This window comes from Eucyclogobius newberryi, unplaced genomic scaffold, assembly GCF_026437365.1.
Source record: "Eucyclogobius newberryi isolate DKJ021-1_F unplaced genomic scaffold, fEucNew1.0.hap1 SCAF_3, whole genome shotgun sequence".
Classification (NCBI taxonomy): domain Eukaryota; kingdom Metazoa; phylum Chordata; class Actinopteri; order Gobiiformes; family Gobiidae; genus Eucyclogobius; species Eucyclogobius newberryi.
The window spans coordinates 26,027,730-26,041,678 of record NW_027315945.1 but is presented as its reverse complement, the minus strand read 5'-3'; the positions used below and the strand labels follow the sequence as shown (position 1 = coordinate 26,041,678).

The following is a 13,949-nucleotide window of genomic DNA, read 5'->3' as shown; positions in this document are numbered from 1 at the left end:
GTGTCAAGCGGGTGTACTTGTGAAACTGTGCAACTGCTCATAAATATGTTAATTTCATTCACGCACAGAACATGAACTCTCCCTTCTCCTCAGGGTTTCAAATCACGAGAAGCGGATGGAAAAACGGATGGACGGTGTGCGATCCAGGGCTGTTTGCGTCTCAGGTACAAAGCCCTCGTCTCATTAAGCTCTGTTTCGTATTCTCCATGTCATCCATAACTCTTGGACTGGTGGAAGATGGGCATTACAGACTTCCGGCACACATGCGCCACGGCTGAGCCACACTTCTCCCCATAATGCCTCATCTGTGTGCGCAGTGAAGAGCCCTTGTGCGTCCAGATGTCCACATGAAGCGCTTTAGTCACTCTGTTCTGACCCAAGACTGTCTTCTCCTTCACTACAAGTAGGGGTGGAGGGAAAAATATATTATAAGATTTAGATTGGGGATATCACAGTATCAAATGCTTAGTGGTAACTATTACTGACAGAAGGAACATCGCAATTTTATAATGACTCATGATTATTAATACAAGTACCAAACAATAGGGAAGCTTTTGAATGTTACTTGAAAGAGCTTTAATTTGCTCCCAAAATGGTCACAATTATAATTTTTTTGTCCTTTTAGATTATGTTGTGACTGGAAACATCACATACCTGCATTTATATATGAATCGTAACTGAAGTGTAAATAAAGCTATATGCTGCTTCTTGGGGTTGGTTAAAGCTGCCCGTCACTCACATCATGATGGAGGCTGACCAATAGTAGGTGTGGTTGGAGAAAATTAGACTCCATTTGTCAATTTATTTTATTTTTAATTGTCATATCACCCAAACCTAACTACCATTGGGGAGGAAAAAAATGCTAAAAACTATGACTAAAACATGACCGACTGCTCATATTTCCTGTAGTTGTGTGTCAAACTTTCACTAACTCTCCTCTCTTTTCCTGTTTGTGTCATGTGCATGCTGCTTTGGCAGGTCATACTAGTGGAGATGGTAAAGAGCATTCTTTACATTCATTATTGTAACAGTGTAGTGAACTCTCGGCCCTGTTTTTGTCTTCCTGAATTGTTTTACTTGATACTTTTCCTTCTGTTGTTGTTTTTTAGTTACAATCACAGTGCATTTCACCTGTCTCCAAACATGGGAGCATTTTAACTGTTTTGATCTTCGTTTTCTCACATTTGTTGTGGTATATGTAACCTGCAGATGCTTTCTTGTCTTGACAGCGGTGTTCAAATTCACATTTTGCAAAAGACGCCTTGAATTGAAATATTTTTGTTCTTCTCTTTATGTTTAATGTCACATTTCTCCTCTTCCAGAAACGGATGACTATGCTGAAATAATTGACGAAGAGGACACGTATACAATGCCTTCAAGTGAGTAGATACATTTCCAGCATAGACATGAGCTAAAGTTTTTGGTAAGGAAACCGCAGTTTGTCTTATGTTGTTGAACTGGTGTTTGTATAGCTATAATCTGAATACATGTTGTGCATTGTGTCTCAAGCAAGTTGTCTTTGTTTTGTCTGAGTAATCAAAATCTCTCAGACCTGCTCTGCTATGCTATGCTCTTATGATGTAATATGCAAATGTTTTTGAGAACTCATTGCCATCATGCTATGTGAAATTGCAATATCACATTAAGTGTCGTGTCAAAGTCATAATGTGCCCTAAAATGTTTCTTCTATTGAGTACTCACTGTTGTATACATAATCTGTTAAATATTTTAAGAGAACACAGTTAAAAGTAAACGTTTGAATTGACAAAGTGGAACGGACACTTTTAAATTCAAACATTCAGCCAAACTTTCTGCATCTCTGTACTTACAGTTAGTTATGTCTGTCTCCTATCACTAACCCATTTTCCAGAATACTATGGACTAGATCAAGGTAATGTCTGGACTGGAACCGCCTGATGTTTTGTGATGCTCCCTCCATTTGGTGGTCGTGACCCTCATTTTACTTTTGCTTGCAATATTTAACTTAAAGTTAAAATGTGTTTGTTTGTTTTTACCTCTCCTTGTTTATGTTTGATGAAAAAGCTATGCTAGTGGACTTTTATTTATACTTTATTAGAACTTAAACTGCACTAAAATTACTACTGGAAATTGCCAATAAAAGATACAGAAGCACATATAAAACATTCTCTGCTTTGTTTTATGATATTGGAAATGATTATTCAGCATAATAATCAAAATAATTGGTTATCAGTATACAATCTGGATTCTTTTCTTTCTTGTACCAATGTGAAATAGTTCTCAATCGTACATGAGCACCGAAAAGTCCATTTATTACAACAGCCTTTTCATACACCATCAACTTGGACAAAGTCAGGTCACGCAACACAAAGCACCAGTTGTTTAGCAACCACAACCGGCAATAACCTTTAAGATAAATACATCATGAAATGAGTGTGTTTATGTTTCCTTTGATCAGCCTGACTTTATCCACATTTCATTGTGTTGAGTTCATGCCTGTTTTAAATATTGATGTCAGTGTTAACACCACATGCTTTGTCTGGCGATGGTTTACTGATGCTTTATTGCATGACACTGACACTTAAGTTGTTTTTATCTTCTTATGGCTGAATAAATCAGCTTGTCAGTGAACTGTCTCATGGTTAAAGAGGATGAGCACTGATTTACCTCCAAACTGCTGAAGTTACTATATTTAACCCTTAAGATAGCAAATGGAAGTGAACGTTCTCTGACAAGTTTGATTTCAAGTAGAGCCTGAATATATTCATCTTTTTTTCATGGTTCTGTGCCTGTTCTTTTGTCAATTTAGCTCGGGACTATGAGATTCAGCGAGACCGTATAGAGTTAGGGCGCTGCATAGGCGAAGGGCAGTTTGGAGATGTACATCAAGGCATCTACATAAGTCCAGTAAGTGGATGTTTTGTAATGTTTTATATTTCACATGAGATGGTATTGTATTTTTTAACATTTTGTTTTTACTTCTAGGAAAACCCAGCATTATCTGTGGCAGTAAAAACATGTAAAAACTCAACCTCAGACAGTGTTAGAGAAAAGTTTCTTCAAGAAGCATGTAAGTAACGTGTCGCAATGTACAAGTAGTTATTGCTCATTTTGAAATGTTGAGTGAAAAATATGCTCTTGTTTATTGTTCTGCGTGGATTAAAAAACATATACATCATGGCAATTGGTTACCAGATGAAGCAAAACAAAACATTATTTTAAAGTAATCTTTTTGTAACCTTGTTTTTCTTCAGTGACAATGCGACAGTTTGACCACCCTCATATAGTGAAGCTCATGGGTGTCATCACAGAGAACCCAGTCTGGATCATCATGGAGCTCTGTACTCTCGGCGAGGTAAGAGTCAAGCACATATGAACCTCCATTTGTCTAAAAGCTGAGGATTAGGGCGGATTCATTGCTCTTTTAGACTGACCTCAAGGACAGAGAGTTTTCCACCCACGGCGCCTCTGATGTAAATCAATGTTTTGTCTCTCTGTAGCTGCGGTCGTTCCTCCAGGTGAGGAAGTACAGTCTGGACTTGGCCTCGCTCATCCTCTACTCCTACCAGCTTAGCACCGCTCTGGCCTATTTGGAGAGCAAGCGCTTTGTCCACAGGTACACTCAGGACACTATAAACAATTTAAAGACATCAAATAATGTCACAGTCAATGTTTTAAAGGGGACATATTATGCTAAATCATCTTAACTCTTAACCTTGTTACAATGGTGTTTCCTCATCATTAGTTTCCTCAAAGTTGTATTTTGATTGATTTCTGCATGTTTGAGAAATCTTTTATTTTCTAAAGCTTGAATGCTTAGAAAATTCCTGTTTTCTCCCACCCCCTATCCCCGCCCACATCTCTGTTTTTAGTTGTGATTATTTGAAAGGCTCGAGTGGCATATATTGAGTTCTAAAATGTCACATAGCCACTTCAAAATCTGCTGCATGTTACGGAGAAATGTCACTTTGAAGAGGCGGGGCAGAAGTCAATGGACCCGTTTCTATTACTAAGCCGTTTTAGATCAATATTGCAATTTACAATGAACAAAATGATGATCTACTTATGTTGAGGTTTATTAGTGAGTACCTGAAAAAAGCACAATATGTCTCCTTTGATGACAGTTGAGTTATAATTTGGTTATATTTCTCTCTTCAGGGACATAGCAGCCCGTAATGTGTTAGTGTCGACAGTCGACTGTGTAAAGCTTGGGGACTTTGGCCTGTCACGATACATGGAGGATAGCTCTTATTACAAAGGTAACCTACATTGCAGCTTATATGTTATAAAATCACATTAAAGTCTTCTCTTTTGGTCAGAATACAAGCAAGTGCTGCATTAGTATTCATGAGACACTTAGAATATTACGGAGCAGCAAAGTGTAACTAATTTTTCCTTATCGTTTCCTCACAGCCTCCAAAGGCAAACTACCTATTAAATGGATGGCACCGGAGTCTATCAACTTCAGACGATTTACTACAGCGAGTGATGTGTGGATGTTTGGTAATTTCTCCCATGACTTATATTTCTTAACTTTATACTCTGCTGTTATTCTGTTACAAAATGATGACCTATTTAATCATTGCGTCTCTCAGGTGTCTGTATGTGGGAAATCTTGATGTACGGCATAAAGCCATTTCAGGGTGTGAAGAACAACGACGTGATTGGAAGGATCGAGAACGGCGAGCGGCTGGCGATGCCCCCTCAGTGTCCACCCACACTCTACAGTTTGATGACAAAGTGTTGGTCTTATGATCCGGGCAAAAGGCCGCGTTTCAACGAGCTCAAAACACAACTAAGGTAATCACTGCCAGACTGTTGAAAGTGCCCGTTTCTAACAGCAGGTGTCGCTCAGTCATTATTTATGTGACGTTTGTTGAAGCCGTTCTCCTTCATCTTAAATAGAACGAGCCAATATAAATGTGGACACAGTGATGAATAAGCCAAGAATAACAAGAAGCCTTTTTGTAATTGCACCAGGCTTATTCTGTTCTCTTATAATCTCTACTTAAAAGTTCATTTATACAATTTAAATTTGCATTGTGAGTGTTTGTCTATTACGCGCTGTTGCCATAGTTACATATTTGTGATGCTGTACATTCACCAAAAGGAAGAATATCTGTTTGATAATAACCAAACACTAAGATCCCTTGGTATAGCAATTAGGCAATCCAGGTGAGTTATAAAGTAATTGGTACTGAAAAAGTAAATGCATTTTTCTTATTCCTTAATCCGTATTTTCTAAATTATAGTCATGAAGATAAAGTGGGATTCTGGCTTTTCCCAGCCACAATGACTCAACAATTATAATCAACATGAACAGACCTGTAGCCTTGGTAACAACGCTAGAAAGCATTTGACTTTCAGAACGTGTTTTTGATTTTTTTTTTTTTCAGCTTCTACCATTTTCTCGCCTTCATTGTAACAATTTAAAGGCACAGTGAGACATGCTTGATTTCCTTGAGCATGCACATTCCCCTTTAGACACGGTAACAGGAAAATCAGCATGCATATTCAACCCTGTGGAGTTTTATGGGCTCACTAAAATCAGCGTGACTCACATCTTAAATTGCTCCTTTTCTCCAAAATATCCCATTGTTCACTGTGCTCTAACATTTTCCTCTTGTATATGTTATAATGTCATATTCGTGCCGCATTTTGGTGGACATTTGTGTACAATTAATCTATGTTTTAATAGCCTTGGTCTGGAATGTGGCATTTGCACTGGATATGGAAGTTAAGCCAATAAATCTAAACCCATTTATTTTATTAACAGACATTACCAAGGAGCTAAGAGGTGGAACTTTTAATTATGGCTTGTTCATTGTCATGGAAACCAAGTCAACATTGTCCATGTTTACTTAAACCACTCACTATTAATAGTAAAACGCATTCCGTATAAGGAATTGTGAATGCGTTGACTTTTGGTCTGAGCTGCCTTTATATCATGATATCAAGTATAGGGCTCTCGTGCCAAAAATGAAGCTTTCAGCGAATACTTGAGTTTTCCTAGACAGACCAATGTGAGAGCTTTCCATGTTTACAGAGTGGGCAGCTGCCAGGAGAGCTACAGTTTCTGAAACACGCAAAAAGAGAGAGAGAAATGTAGATTCAGAATAAAAGAAACCAGACAAAGGCAGAGCTGCTGTGGTGGTCGTACTTCACTTACTTAATATTTAGTGTTACAACTGCTGTGATTGTGTCAGGATTGTTCAGGAACACATTTACAATACTTATGACTAGTCTATTGTCAGTTTAGTGGATACATTTTCAAAACTTTTTTTCTTCAACGGGCTAACCCTGTTGTAAAGGTAAGACATATATTTACAAATTTACATCACTGCTTGACTTTATGATAGGATGCATTTAATAACTGATGGATTGCAATTTATATATATATATTTTTTTAATACATTTCTGAAGAAAAAATTAAGTTCATGGACTAAATGAACTTTCTATTTACTTACTATTTGGTTGTTTATTGCTCTAAAAGTGAATTTGCTATTATTCAGGAATGTTTTTGTACAGTATTGGAAAAAATAGGTTGTGGAAGTAGATGGAAAAAGGAGCAGACAAAAGAATGACTTGGACAGGTGCAGACTCACGCACACATAGATCTGTCGCACACAGCAGGAGACGGCGCACGGCTAATGTTTCTGAAATAGCATTTAGTCTTGTTCAGGACACAAGAAGAGTGGCTGACAATAAAGATTTACAAGGGCGTATCTCCTTTTTGTTTAAGTGACAAAGTGCTTTGAACTTTATTTTGAGGTCAGTCTGTCATAACTTTCTTTTAAACATTAGATATGTGCCTAAAAGTGTATGGTCTTTCCTATTGTACTGTATTGTATTTTTTTTTACATCCATCTAGAGACTAGACATTTTTAAGCACAGATGTTTTGTACCGTTTTTATAATCAAACATGGAGTGCAATGTCTACACACAGTTATGTGTGTTATTTTTTCATTTGCAGCAAGAGATGGAAAACTAATATTTCTGGTATTTGGTGGCAGCTGTTCTGTTGAGAGCTGTGTTGGCCCGTGTCTTTGTGTGTGTAACCACATTTGAAGTGGTTGATTTGTTGCACCCACTCGAGAGCCGAGTGGAGAGACTGAATACTTTCACAGTTTAAGTTTATGTTTGTTGTCTTATATGTTTTGTTGCAGCACTATTTTGGAAGAAGAGAAAGTCCAGCAGATGGAGAGGAACCGGATGGAGATGAGGCGACAGGTCACAGTGTCCTGGGACTCTGGAGGGTCTGATGAAGCGCCACCAAAAGTAAGTTCATAAGCACAATCACTGTGTTTATGTGAAGTTTTGTGGATGTATTTATAGCTCAAGCGCAGCATTGTCATTCATGCAACAAGAACTAGTTGTATAACTGTTGGCTTCTTATATTCATTCAAATACTTTTTATCATACACTGTATTTACACAAAAAATGCAGCATTTTCTTTATTATTGTTATATTTTTTATAATACCAGAGGAACATATCAGTGAACCAAACTGATTTGCTTTGCTTTCCTCACTCACGCTTTTTGTTCTCTGTTCATTTTACTTTTCCCTTCTCACAATGTTTGTTAAATCCTTTCATTTTAAATGTAACCTTCCGCTTGTACACATTTTTGCTTTATTTGTGGCTTTTTGATTTGTGCACTCTGGAACTTTGTGCACAAATTCTGGTCAATTCACAGATCGTGGACACGCTGTGAAAATATCAGTATATGCATTTGCTCTTATTTCTGCATTGGCTCTGAGTTGATCGCCGCTGCGCTTCTCCCTGCGCTCCTCCCCCCTCTGCTCCCCCCACGGTACATGAACTCTCTCCTCTTGGGTACAAATGCAAAATACAGAAGTACTGCAGACTTTATTGACATACTTAATGAAAAGAACAGGAGAAGGGCCGGAGCTTACCCGTGTGTGCAGTTTGTAAAGGGCTTGTTAGTAAGAATTCCACATTGTTTTATAAATGAGACCCCTGATCAGTGTAAATCACAGTAAATGCATATATTATTTAGCATTAAACACACCTATAATTGAATACATGCAAGACAGAGGAGTTGAATGCCCTTTCATGAAACATTTCCAGCAGAGCAATAACAATTACATGATGATTAATGGGTGGCAGACCCTCCACCAGCAAAGTTACACAGTGCACCTTTAAGTTCCTGTCTCGACTTTACTTTACTGTACTTTACCTTCACCTCTCCTCCATCCTTATACTTTTTCTCCCCCCTGTGCATGTTGTTCTTTTCTTGTCTGTTTGCAGCCCAGTCGCCGCCCTTCCCTGCAGCCTCCTTTTACCCTGGACTGCCTGTCTGCTCCTTCACACTACCACCATTACCATCCAAACCAGCGCTTTGCCTCTCAGCTCTGCCTCGGAAACCCATCCTCCTGCACTGACTCCCACCCGTTCACTCCCCACTCCTCCACTCTGCCTTTACCTCACCCTCGAACATCATACAACTGTGTACCTCATCCTACTTTATCCCAAGTGACCTCTGTGGATGAAGATGTCAGATTTTCTTCTTCACAGCACTCACAAACTCTGCCTAACGGTTATTTCTACAGGACAAATTCCACGACAAATGGCTGCTTCCTCCCTGACACCTACTCGTACCCAAGGCGCTATCCCTCCGCTCTTTCCCTTTCCAGCCCTAACCTCTGTACTCTGCCCTACAGCATGTCAATCATTTGCCCTCACACCATCCCCAATTTCCAACTGTTTTCTAATTCCAATCTTAAGACCTTGCAAAGCTTTCCGCCCAGCTGCCAAACTAATCCACCGGCCCGTCCTGATTCTGAACACTCCACTATGAGGAAAAGTGTTCGACCCCCTCAAGGCTCCTCTGTCCCTCTCTCATCCCCTAAAAGAGACACGTTCCTCCCTGTCACTTCAGTCCAAACACTGCCTTTGGCTCGCTCTCCTTTACATCCAAAACCTCCTAGCTTTTCTATAACCAACCTTTCATCGTGCTCTGAAAGACCCGTGTGCTATCCTCCCAAGGCAGGTGTTGTAGCATGTTTTTTCACAAGAATATGTCTTATAAATGCTTCTTGCAACTATAATCAAAATTGTTGAAACCATTATTAACAAAGAGAGGTATTTGTCCTCTTCATATCAGTGAATTCACTTGTTTGAGATAATTGAAAGTATCCAACTTTTGAAGCCAGTATCCTGTATTAATTACATAAGAAATATCCAAGCCTAATCCTTTAATGTGTAATCATTTAAATGAATAACAACAAGGTGTCTTCATTATCTATTTTTCGATACACACTCATATTGACAAGTAATTTTTCTTGCCTAGATGATTTTGATGTCATCTGGAACCCATCAATGTTGATTAAAATAGTTCATGTAGCTCGTGCTCTTGCATTGTCCTCTACTGCGCCTGTGACAGCCAAAGTATGCATCCGTTTGTGTCCAACATAGTTTGATGTGTCCTTGGATTACTGCACCCTATTTCCACTCAGTTCAGGATGCCTGTGATAAATCCTGACTCCATTGGGCATATAAACGCCAGTGACCTCAACTGGAACTGCTCCATCGATGTGGAGCTAATGCTAACATCATGTGTGCTAACATAATAAATCTAGCAGTCACATTATGAATACCACAGGCCTTAAAGAAATTGCCGCTTATAAATGACTTGGAACATTTTTACATTTGGTGGATTCCAAGTTTAACACAGTGACTTCACAGTGCTGAGGTCAGAGTTGTAGCTCAGAAACTATAATGCAAGTGATTAAATTACATACAGTATGTGCATGTTACACAAATGCCCACTTGTTGTTTAAAGTAGTAGATTTAAAAATCTACTTTTAAGAGCTTTTAACAATAATTGTATTGACTTAATCAACATTTTATTTTAGATTCATGCATGTTTGTGTAATCTTTATTCTCCTGCACTCAAGACACAATTTATTTATGTTTTTGTTTTGTTAATTGTTTTTTTCACCGGGATAAAGCGTCAGACGTAATTACAATTAAAACATGCTGCTGATGCGACGCTTACAGAGTATAGAGCTAGTGCTAATTCTCAACACCTGTCAATGGTTGAGCTTTTCCTTATACCGTTTAAAACATTTTTAAAGCACAGTCTTTAAACTCATATTTACAAAAGTGCAAGTTAACACTTTCAGCAATCCCTCATTCAACACATATATATACACAGATTACAATACTTACAAGTGGGTACAGCTTTGGTTCATTTTTAGCCAAGCTTTGAGCCTCAACTTAACTTAAGCTTTGATATGGATTTGAGTTCAGTGGGTGGTGTGGGATTGTGCAGTTATTACAAGCAGTGCTTCTAGTGACTTTGTTGCTGGTTTGTCTATGAACAAATGTACTAAGTGACTTACTGCTCTGTACTTTCTAATTTATTTATGTTGTTAAAGGGTTATAGATGTAGGCTTCAGCAGCGCTGTGTAAATCTATCGTGAACTGTAGCTGTCATAGCTGTAGAAATCAGCTCCACCATTTTCAACTTAAAGTCAGCGGACATGCATCTTTTGTTTTTTTATGTTAATGTTGCGATTTACATGTCGAAAATATCAAATGGATAGATAACAGCTATAGAGCAGACAAAAGCAAAATGTATAAGTTATTTGTGCCTATGTTATAATCATGCAGTACGTTTGACCTATTTCATGATATGTTTTAGTGCCGTTTGTTTTTCCCTCTGACAAAGTTCAGTATCTGTTGCTCGGTGTTTCATGCATTTAATTCATTCAATCATTCTTTAACTCGAGAACTAATGTCATCCTTCAGTCCATTGTGTCCATTTAATATTTTCCTGCACTATATCTAATTCAACTCTTAATATTGCCAGGAAACTGCCTCCTTTTCCGTCCTATTTTAAACCAGTTTAACCTCCTCGATGTCACTGTGTTCTTCCATGTGTGAAAGATGGATGTTCATCATTTTTAGGCGTCATCATCGTCATTGTTTTGTTAGTTTCCTTTTCCATTGCCTTGCGTTTCTACTGTTTGTTACCCTCTTGTTTCCTTGTCTGTCTTTGTGTCCGTCTTGCTGTCGGAGGTGTGGTCCAGAGCAAGCTACTATGAAAGCCTGTGGAAGGTAGTGGATTCGAATTGTGCTGAACATGTTAGTGGCTTCTAACATGTCCAGCACATGGAAATGGGTCTTCTTGAATCTTCATTATGGAAATAAATAAAACATACTCGTGGTTCTTTGGTTCATAATTTGAATAAAGATTACTTGTAACAATTATGCACTGTCAAAGGCATCTGTAGAGAAAAAAAGTTACTTTATGTAATTTATGGCTTTTCTCCGGGTTTTGCGGGGCAAACCGAACGCCAATAACAGTCAAAAAAATAATTTAAAAACACTTTTTACTGTTTTTTTGGATTGGAGCAATAATTGTAACAATTAAAACGTGTTTAAATTGCACAGCCTACATGTAAATTGGATAAAAGTACCTAATTTTCTATAGCAAAGGTTCACCAAGATCTTGTATTTTAAAAATTATCTTAAAAAAAATAAATATTAAAATTAGGCTAATGTAGGCATTAGTAAAATATCTCTGTTTATCGAATTGGGGGTTTATAATTAAAACTTCCTTGGCGGACATGCAGCACGTCTTCATCACGTGATTTTTATAACATTTTTTCCTCGCGTTTCAGACAGAGCTAGTCAATGCCCGTTCCACTAACTGCTTGCTGGACTTGCCGCCCAGTGGGTGTTCCCTGTAATGATTGACAGCTAACTCAGCCACACAAACGCCTCCTCTGGGTTTGTGTGATGGTTGTTTGACAAGTGTCCTTCAGTGGTTTTGTGTCCTAACAGCAATATAATGTTTGGAATCAGTCATGTTTTACTGATATTTTTCTTTCTAAATTTACAGCCAAGTCGACCGGGTTATCCCAGTCCACGCTCAAGTGAAGGATTCTATCCCAGTCCCCAACACCCAGGACACTACCAGGTATCAAGACGTCTTTTCTAAATATGCAGATGAGGCTCTTTTTCTTCTTTCCATGAACAGCCTTATAATTTGGCAATTTTTTCATGCCATCTTATGACTTATCAGTGGCTCTGTTTGTACTGTAGTAAATGGTACTATGTGCATATTTGTTGCAACCAGGACAAGAATAGAACAAAACCGAGCAGAATTAAGCCAAGCTCAAACTAGGATCAAACGAGTACATGTGTGAACACAGCCTTGAACCCATAAATCGTGTGTCGTTAAATAAGACTTTTCTCTCGTCAGATGGCTGGATACCCGGGCCCCCACACGCTCCCCTCTGTCCCCAGTGCCCTTTATCCCCCTCAGGCTGCGATGGTGGACACTCATCATGCCCACACTCACCCGCGGCACCACGTACACGGCCACTCGCACGCACAGCTCCACCCTCTGCCTCACGGACAGGACATGGCTGTGTGGGCCATGGAGGTAAGAATCACACCTAGTCGAAGCTTTTTAGGCTGCGTTCACACTTGCACACTAACTGCATCCAAACTGGAACTAAAATAGGACTAGAACAGGACCAAACCAAACATTGACCGGGACCAAACTTGAACCAAACTCTGACCAAACTTGGGCCAATCCAGCATTGAACTTGGACCAAACCAGCATCGAACTAGGACTGAACTTGGACTAAACAAAGGCGAAGCCAAGGCTAAACCAAGCCCAAACGAGGACCAAACTAACGCCAAACTATGACCAAACAGTATCAAACTAGGACTAAAACAAAACAAAACCAAGACCAGACCGGGACCGAGAACCGGGACCGAACCAGTATGAAGTGTGAACGCATTCTTAGTTATGATTTTTAATTTCATTTTCTCCGTTTGAGTTCTCATCAGTCTGGTGTCTGTGTCTGTCTCCGTGTGTCGCCGCTGTGTGCGTGTTGTCTTCTGTATCTTGTGTTGCATGTTTGTTTTTGTTTGTGTTTTGTTTCGTTTTGTTTGTGCATAGGATAGCGCAGTAGACATGCAGCCGTGTGTAGGCCCACAGTGTCTGTTAATGGAGGAGCAGCTGATCATGCAGCAGCAGCAGATGGAGGAGGATCAGAGGTGGCTCGAGCAAGAGGAAAGGCTGCTGGTAACGCACACAGACTAGCATCGACAAATTAATGATGATAAAATAATATTAAAGGAATAATTGGATGGAATGTTTTCTCCAAGATATCATCAAGATCAGTTTGTAGGTAAACAAAACTAGAACACAATTTTTATAATCTACTCTACTGAATCTCCTCACCTTTTTTCAGTCCATATACTATTTCTGCCACACTTGAACCTGAAACGTTCTAATTGACAGTTGAAATATATTATATAGTTATCAGAAGAATTACCAAAACAATGCGGCTATTCATAGTTAATATCACTCAACCTTGGATAATATTCACTAGCTTTAGAAAAAAAAAAAAATGTATATTGAATATTCCATCATTTTTATATGTATTTTTTGTTTACGAGCGTCACCATTTGTTTTACCATGCATGCTTTCTTCATAATAAGTATATATGTATGTGTAAGTATTTTGCTGAATTATATGGTGTGCCAGGACACAATACAGTTGAGGACACTGACACAACAGAGGAGAGGGAGGCTGTTTAATATCACATTTGTTTTCAATGAAGGGCTTTTTGCGTGTGCGCATGCGCGGGCGCGTGTCTGTGTGTTTGAAACGGAGAGAGTTCGCAGGCAGGTGTGGCCTGTGTGAGTTCCAGTCTAATGATAGGCTTGGAGAATCTGACAGACCAATCAAGAGCCTGCTCAACCCAGAACCACAAACTGACAACACTCACATTACTGAAAAGCACAGCAGTGTGTATGGCCTCGCATAATGTGCCGTGCGGTTCAGGGGTGGCTGGTTTTTATAAGATTGTCACTTTAGCGTGGGGTGAAAAAGGGAGGAGAAAGGAAAGGAGGGTTTGTGAAAAAAGTACAGGACGCACACATGCGGCTGTTTTATTGGCAGCCCCATCCCTCCTCCTCCTTT

The 13,949-nt window shown here is 39.1% G+C and overlaps 1 protein-coding gene across 16 annotated transcripts in view; it reads left to right on the top strand.

The window, feature by feature from the left end:
• Positions 1 to 13,949, top strand: part of LOC140373893 (focal adhesion kinase 1-like) — a 39,012-nt gene that overhangs the window by 18,646 nt on the left and 6,417 nt on the right. For 4 of the 16 annotated variants that reach the window (XM_072460607.1, XM_072460606.1, XM_072460603.1 and 1 more), the window contains 16 exons: positions 94 to 164; positions 979 to 996; positions 1,323 to 1,379; positions 1,832 to 1,891; positions 2,789 to 2,886; positions 2,965 to 3,049; positions 3,234 to 3,334; positions 3,480 to 3,595; positions 4,138 to 4,238; positions 4,393 to 4,482; positions 4,575 to 4,779; positions 7,146 to 7,257; positions 8,249 to 8,986; positions 11,850 to 11,927; positions 12,213 to 12,395; positions 12,921 to 13,046. In XM_072460607.1, the coding sequence (XP_072316708.1) occupies positions 94 to 164; positions 979 to 996; positions 1,323 to 1,379; positions 1,832 to 1,891; positions 2,789 to 2,886; positions 2,965 to 3,049; positions 3,234 to 3,334; positions 3,480 to 3,595; positions 4,138 to 4,238; positions 4,393 to 4,482; positions 4,575 to 4,779; positions 7,146 to 7,257; positions 8,249 to 8,986; positions 11,850 to 11,927; positions 12,213 to 12,395; positions 12,921 to 13,046 (2,239 nt within the window). The remainder of the gene's footprint in view (positions 1 to 93; positions 165 to 978; positions 997 to 1,322; positions 1,380 to 1,831; positions 1,892 to 2,788; positions 2,887 to 2,964; positions 3,050 to 3,233; positions 3,335 to 3,479; positions 3,596 to 4,137; positions 4,239 to 4,392; positions 4,483 to 4,574; positions 4,780 to 7,145; positions 7,258 to 8,248; positions 8,987 to 11,849; positions 11,928 to 12,212; positions 12,396 to 12,920; positions 13,047 to 13,949) is intronic. The other 12 variants (XM_072460614.1, XM_072460611.1, XM_072460600.1 and 9 more) reach the window with 11 other exon arrangements.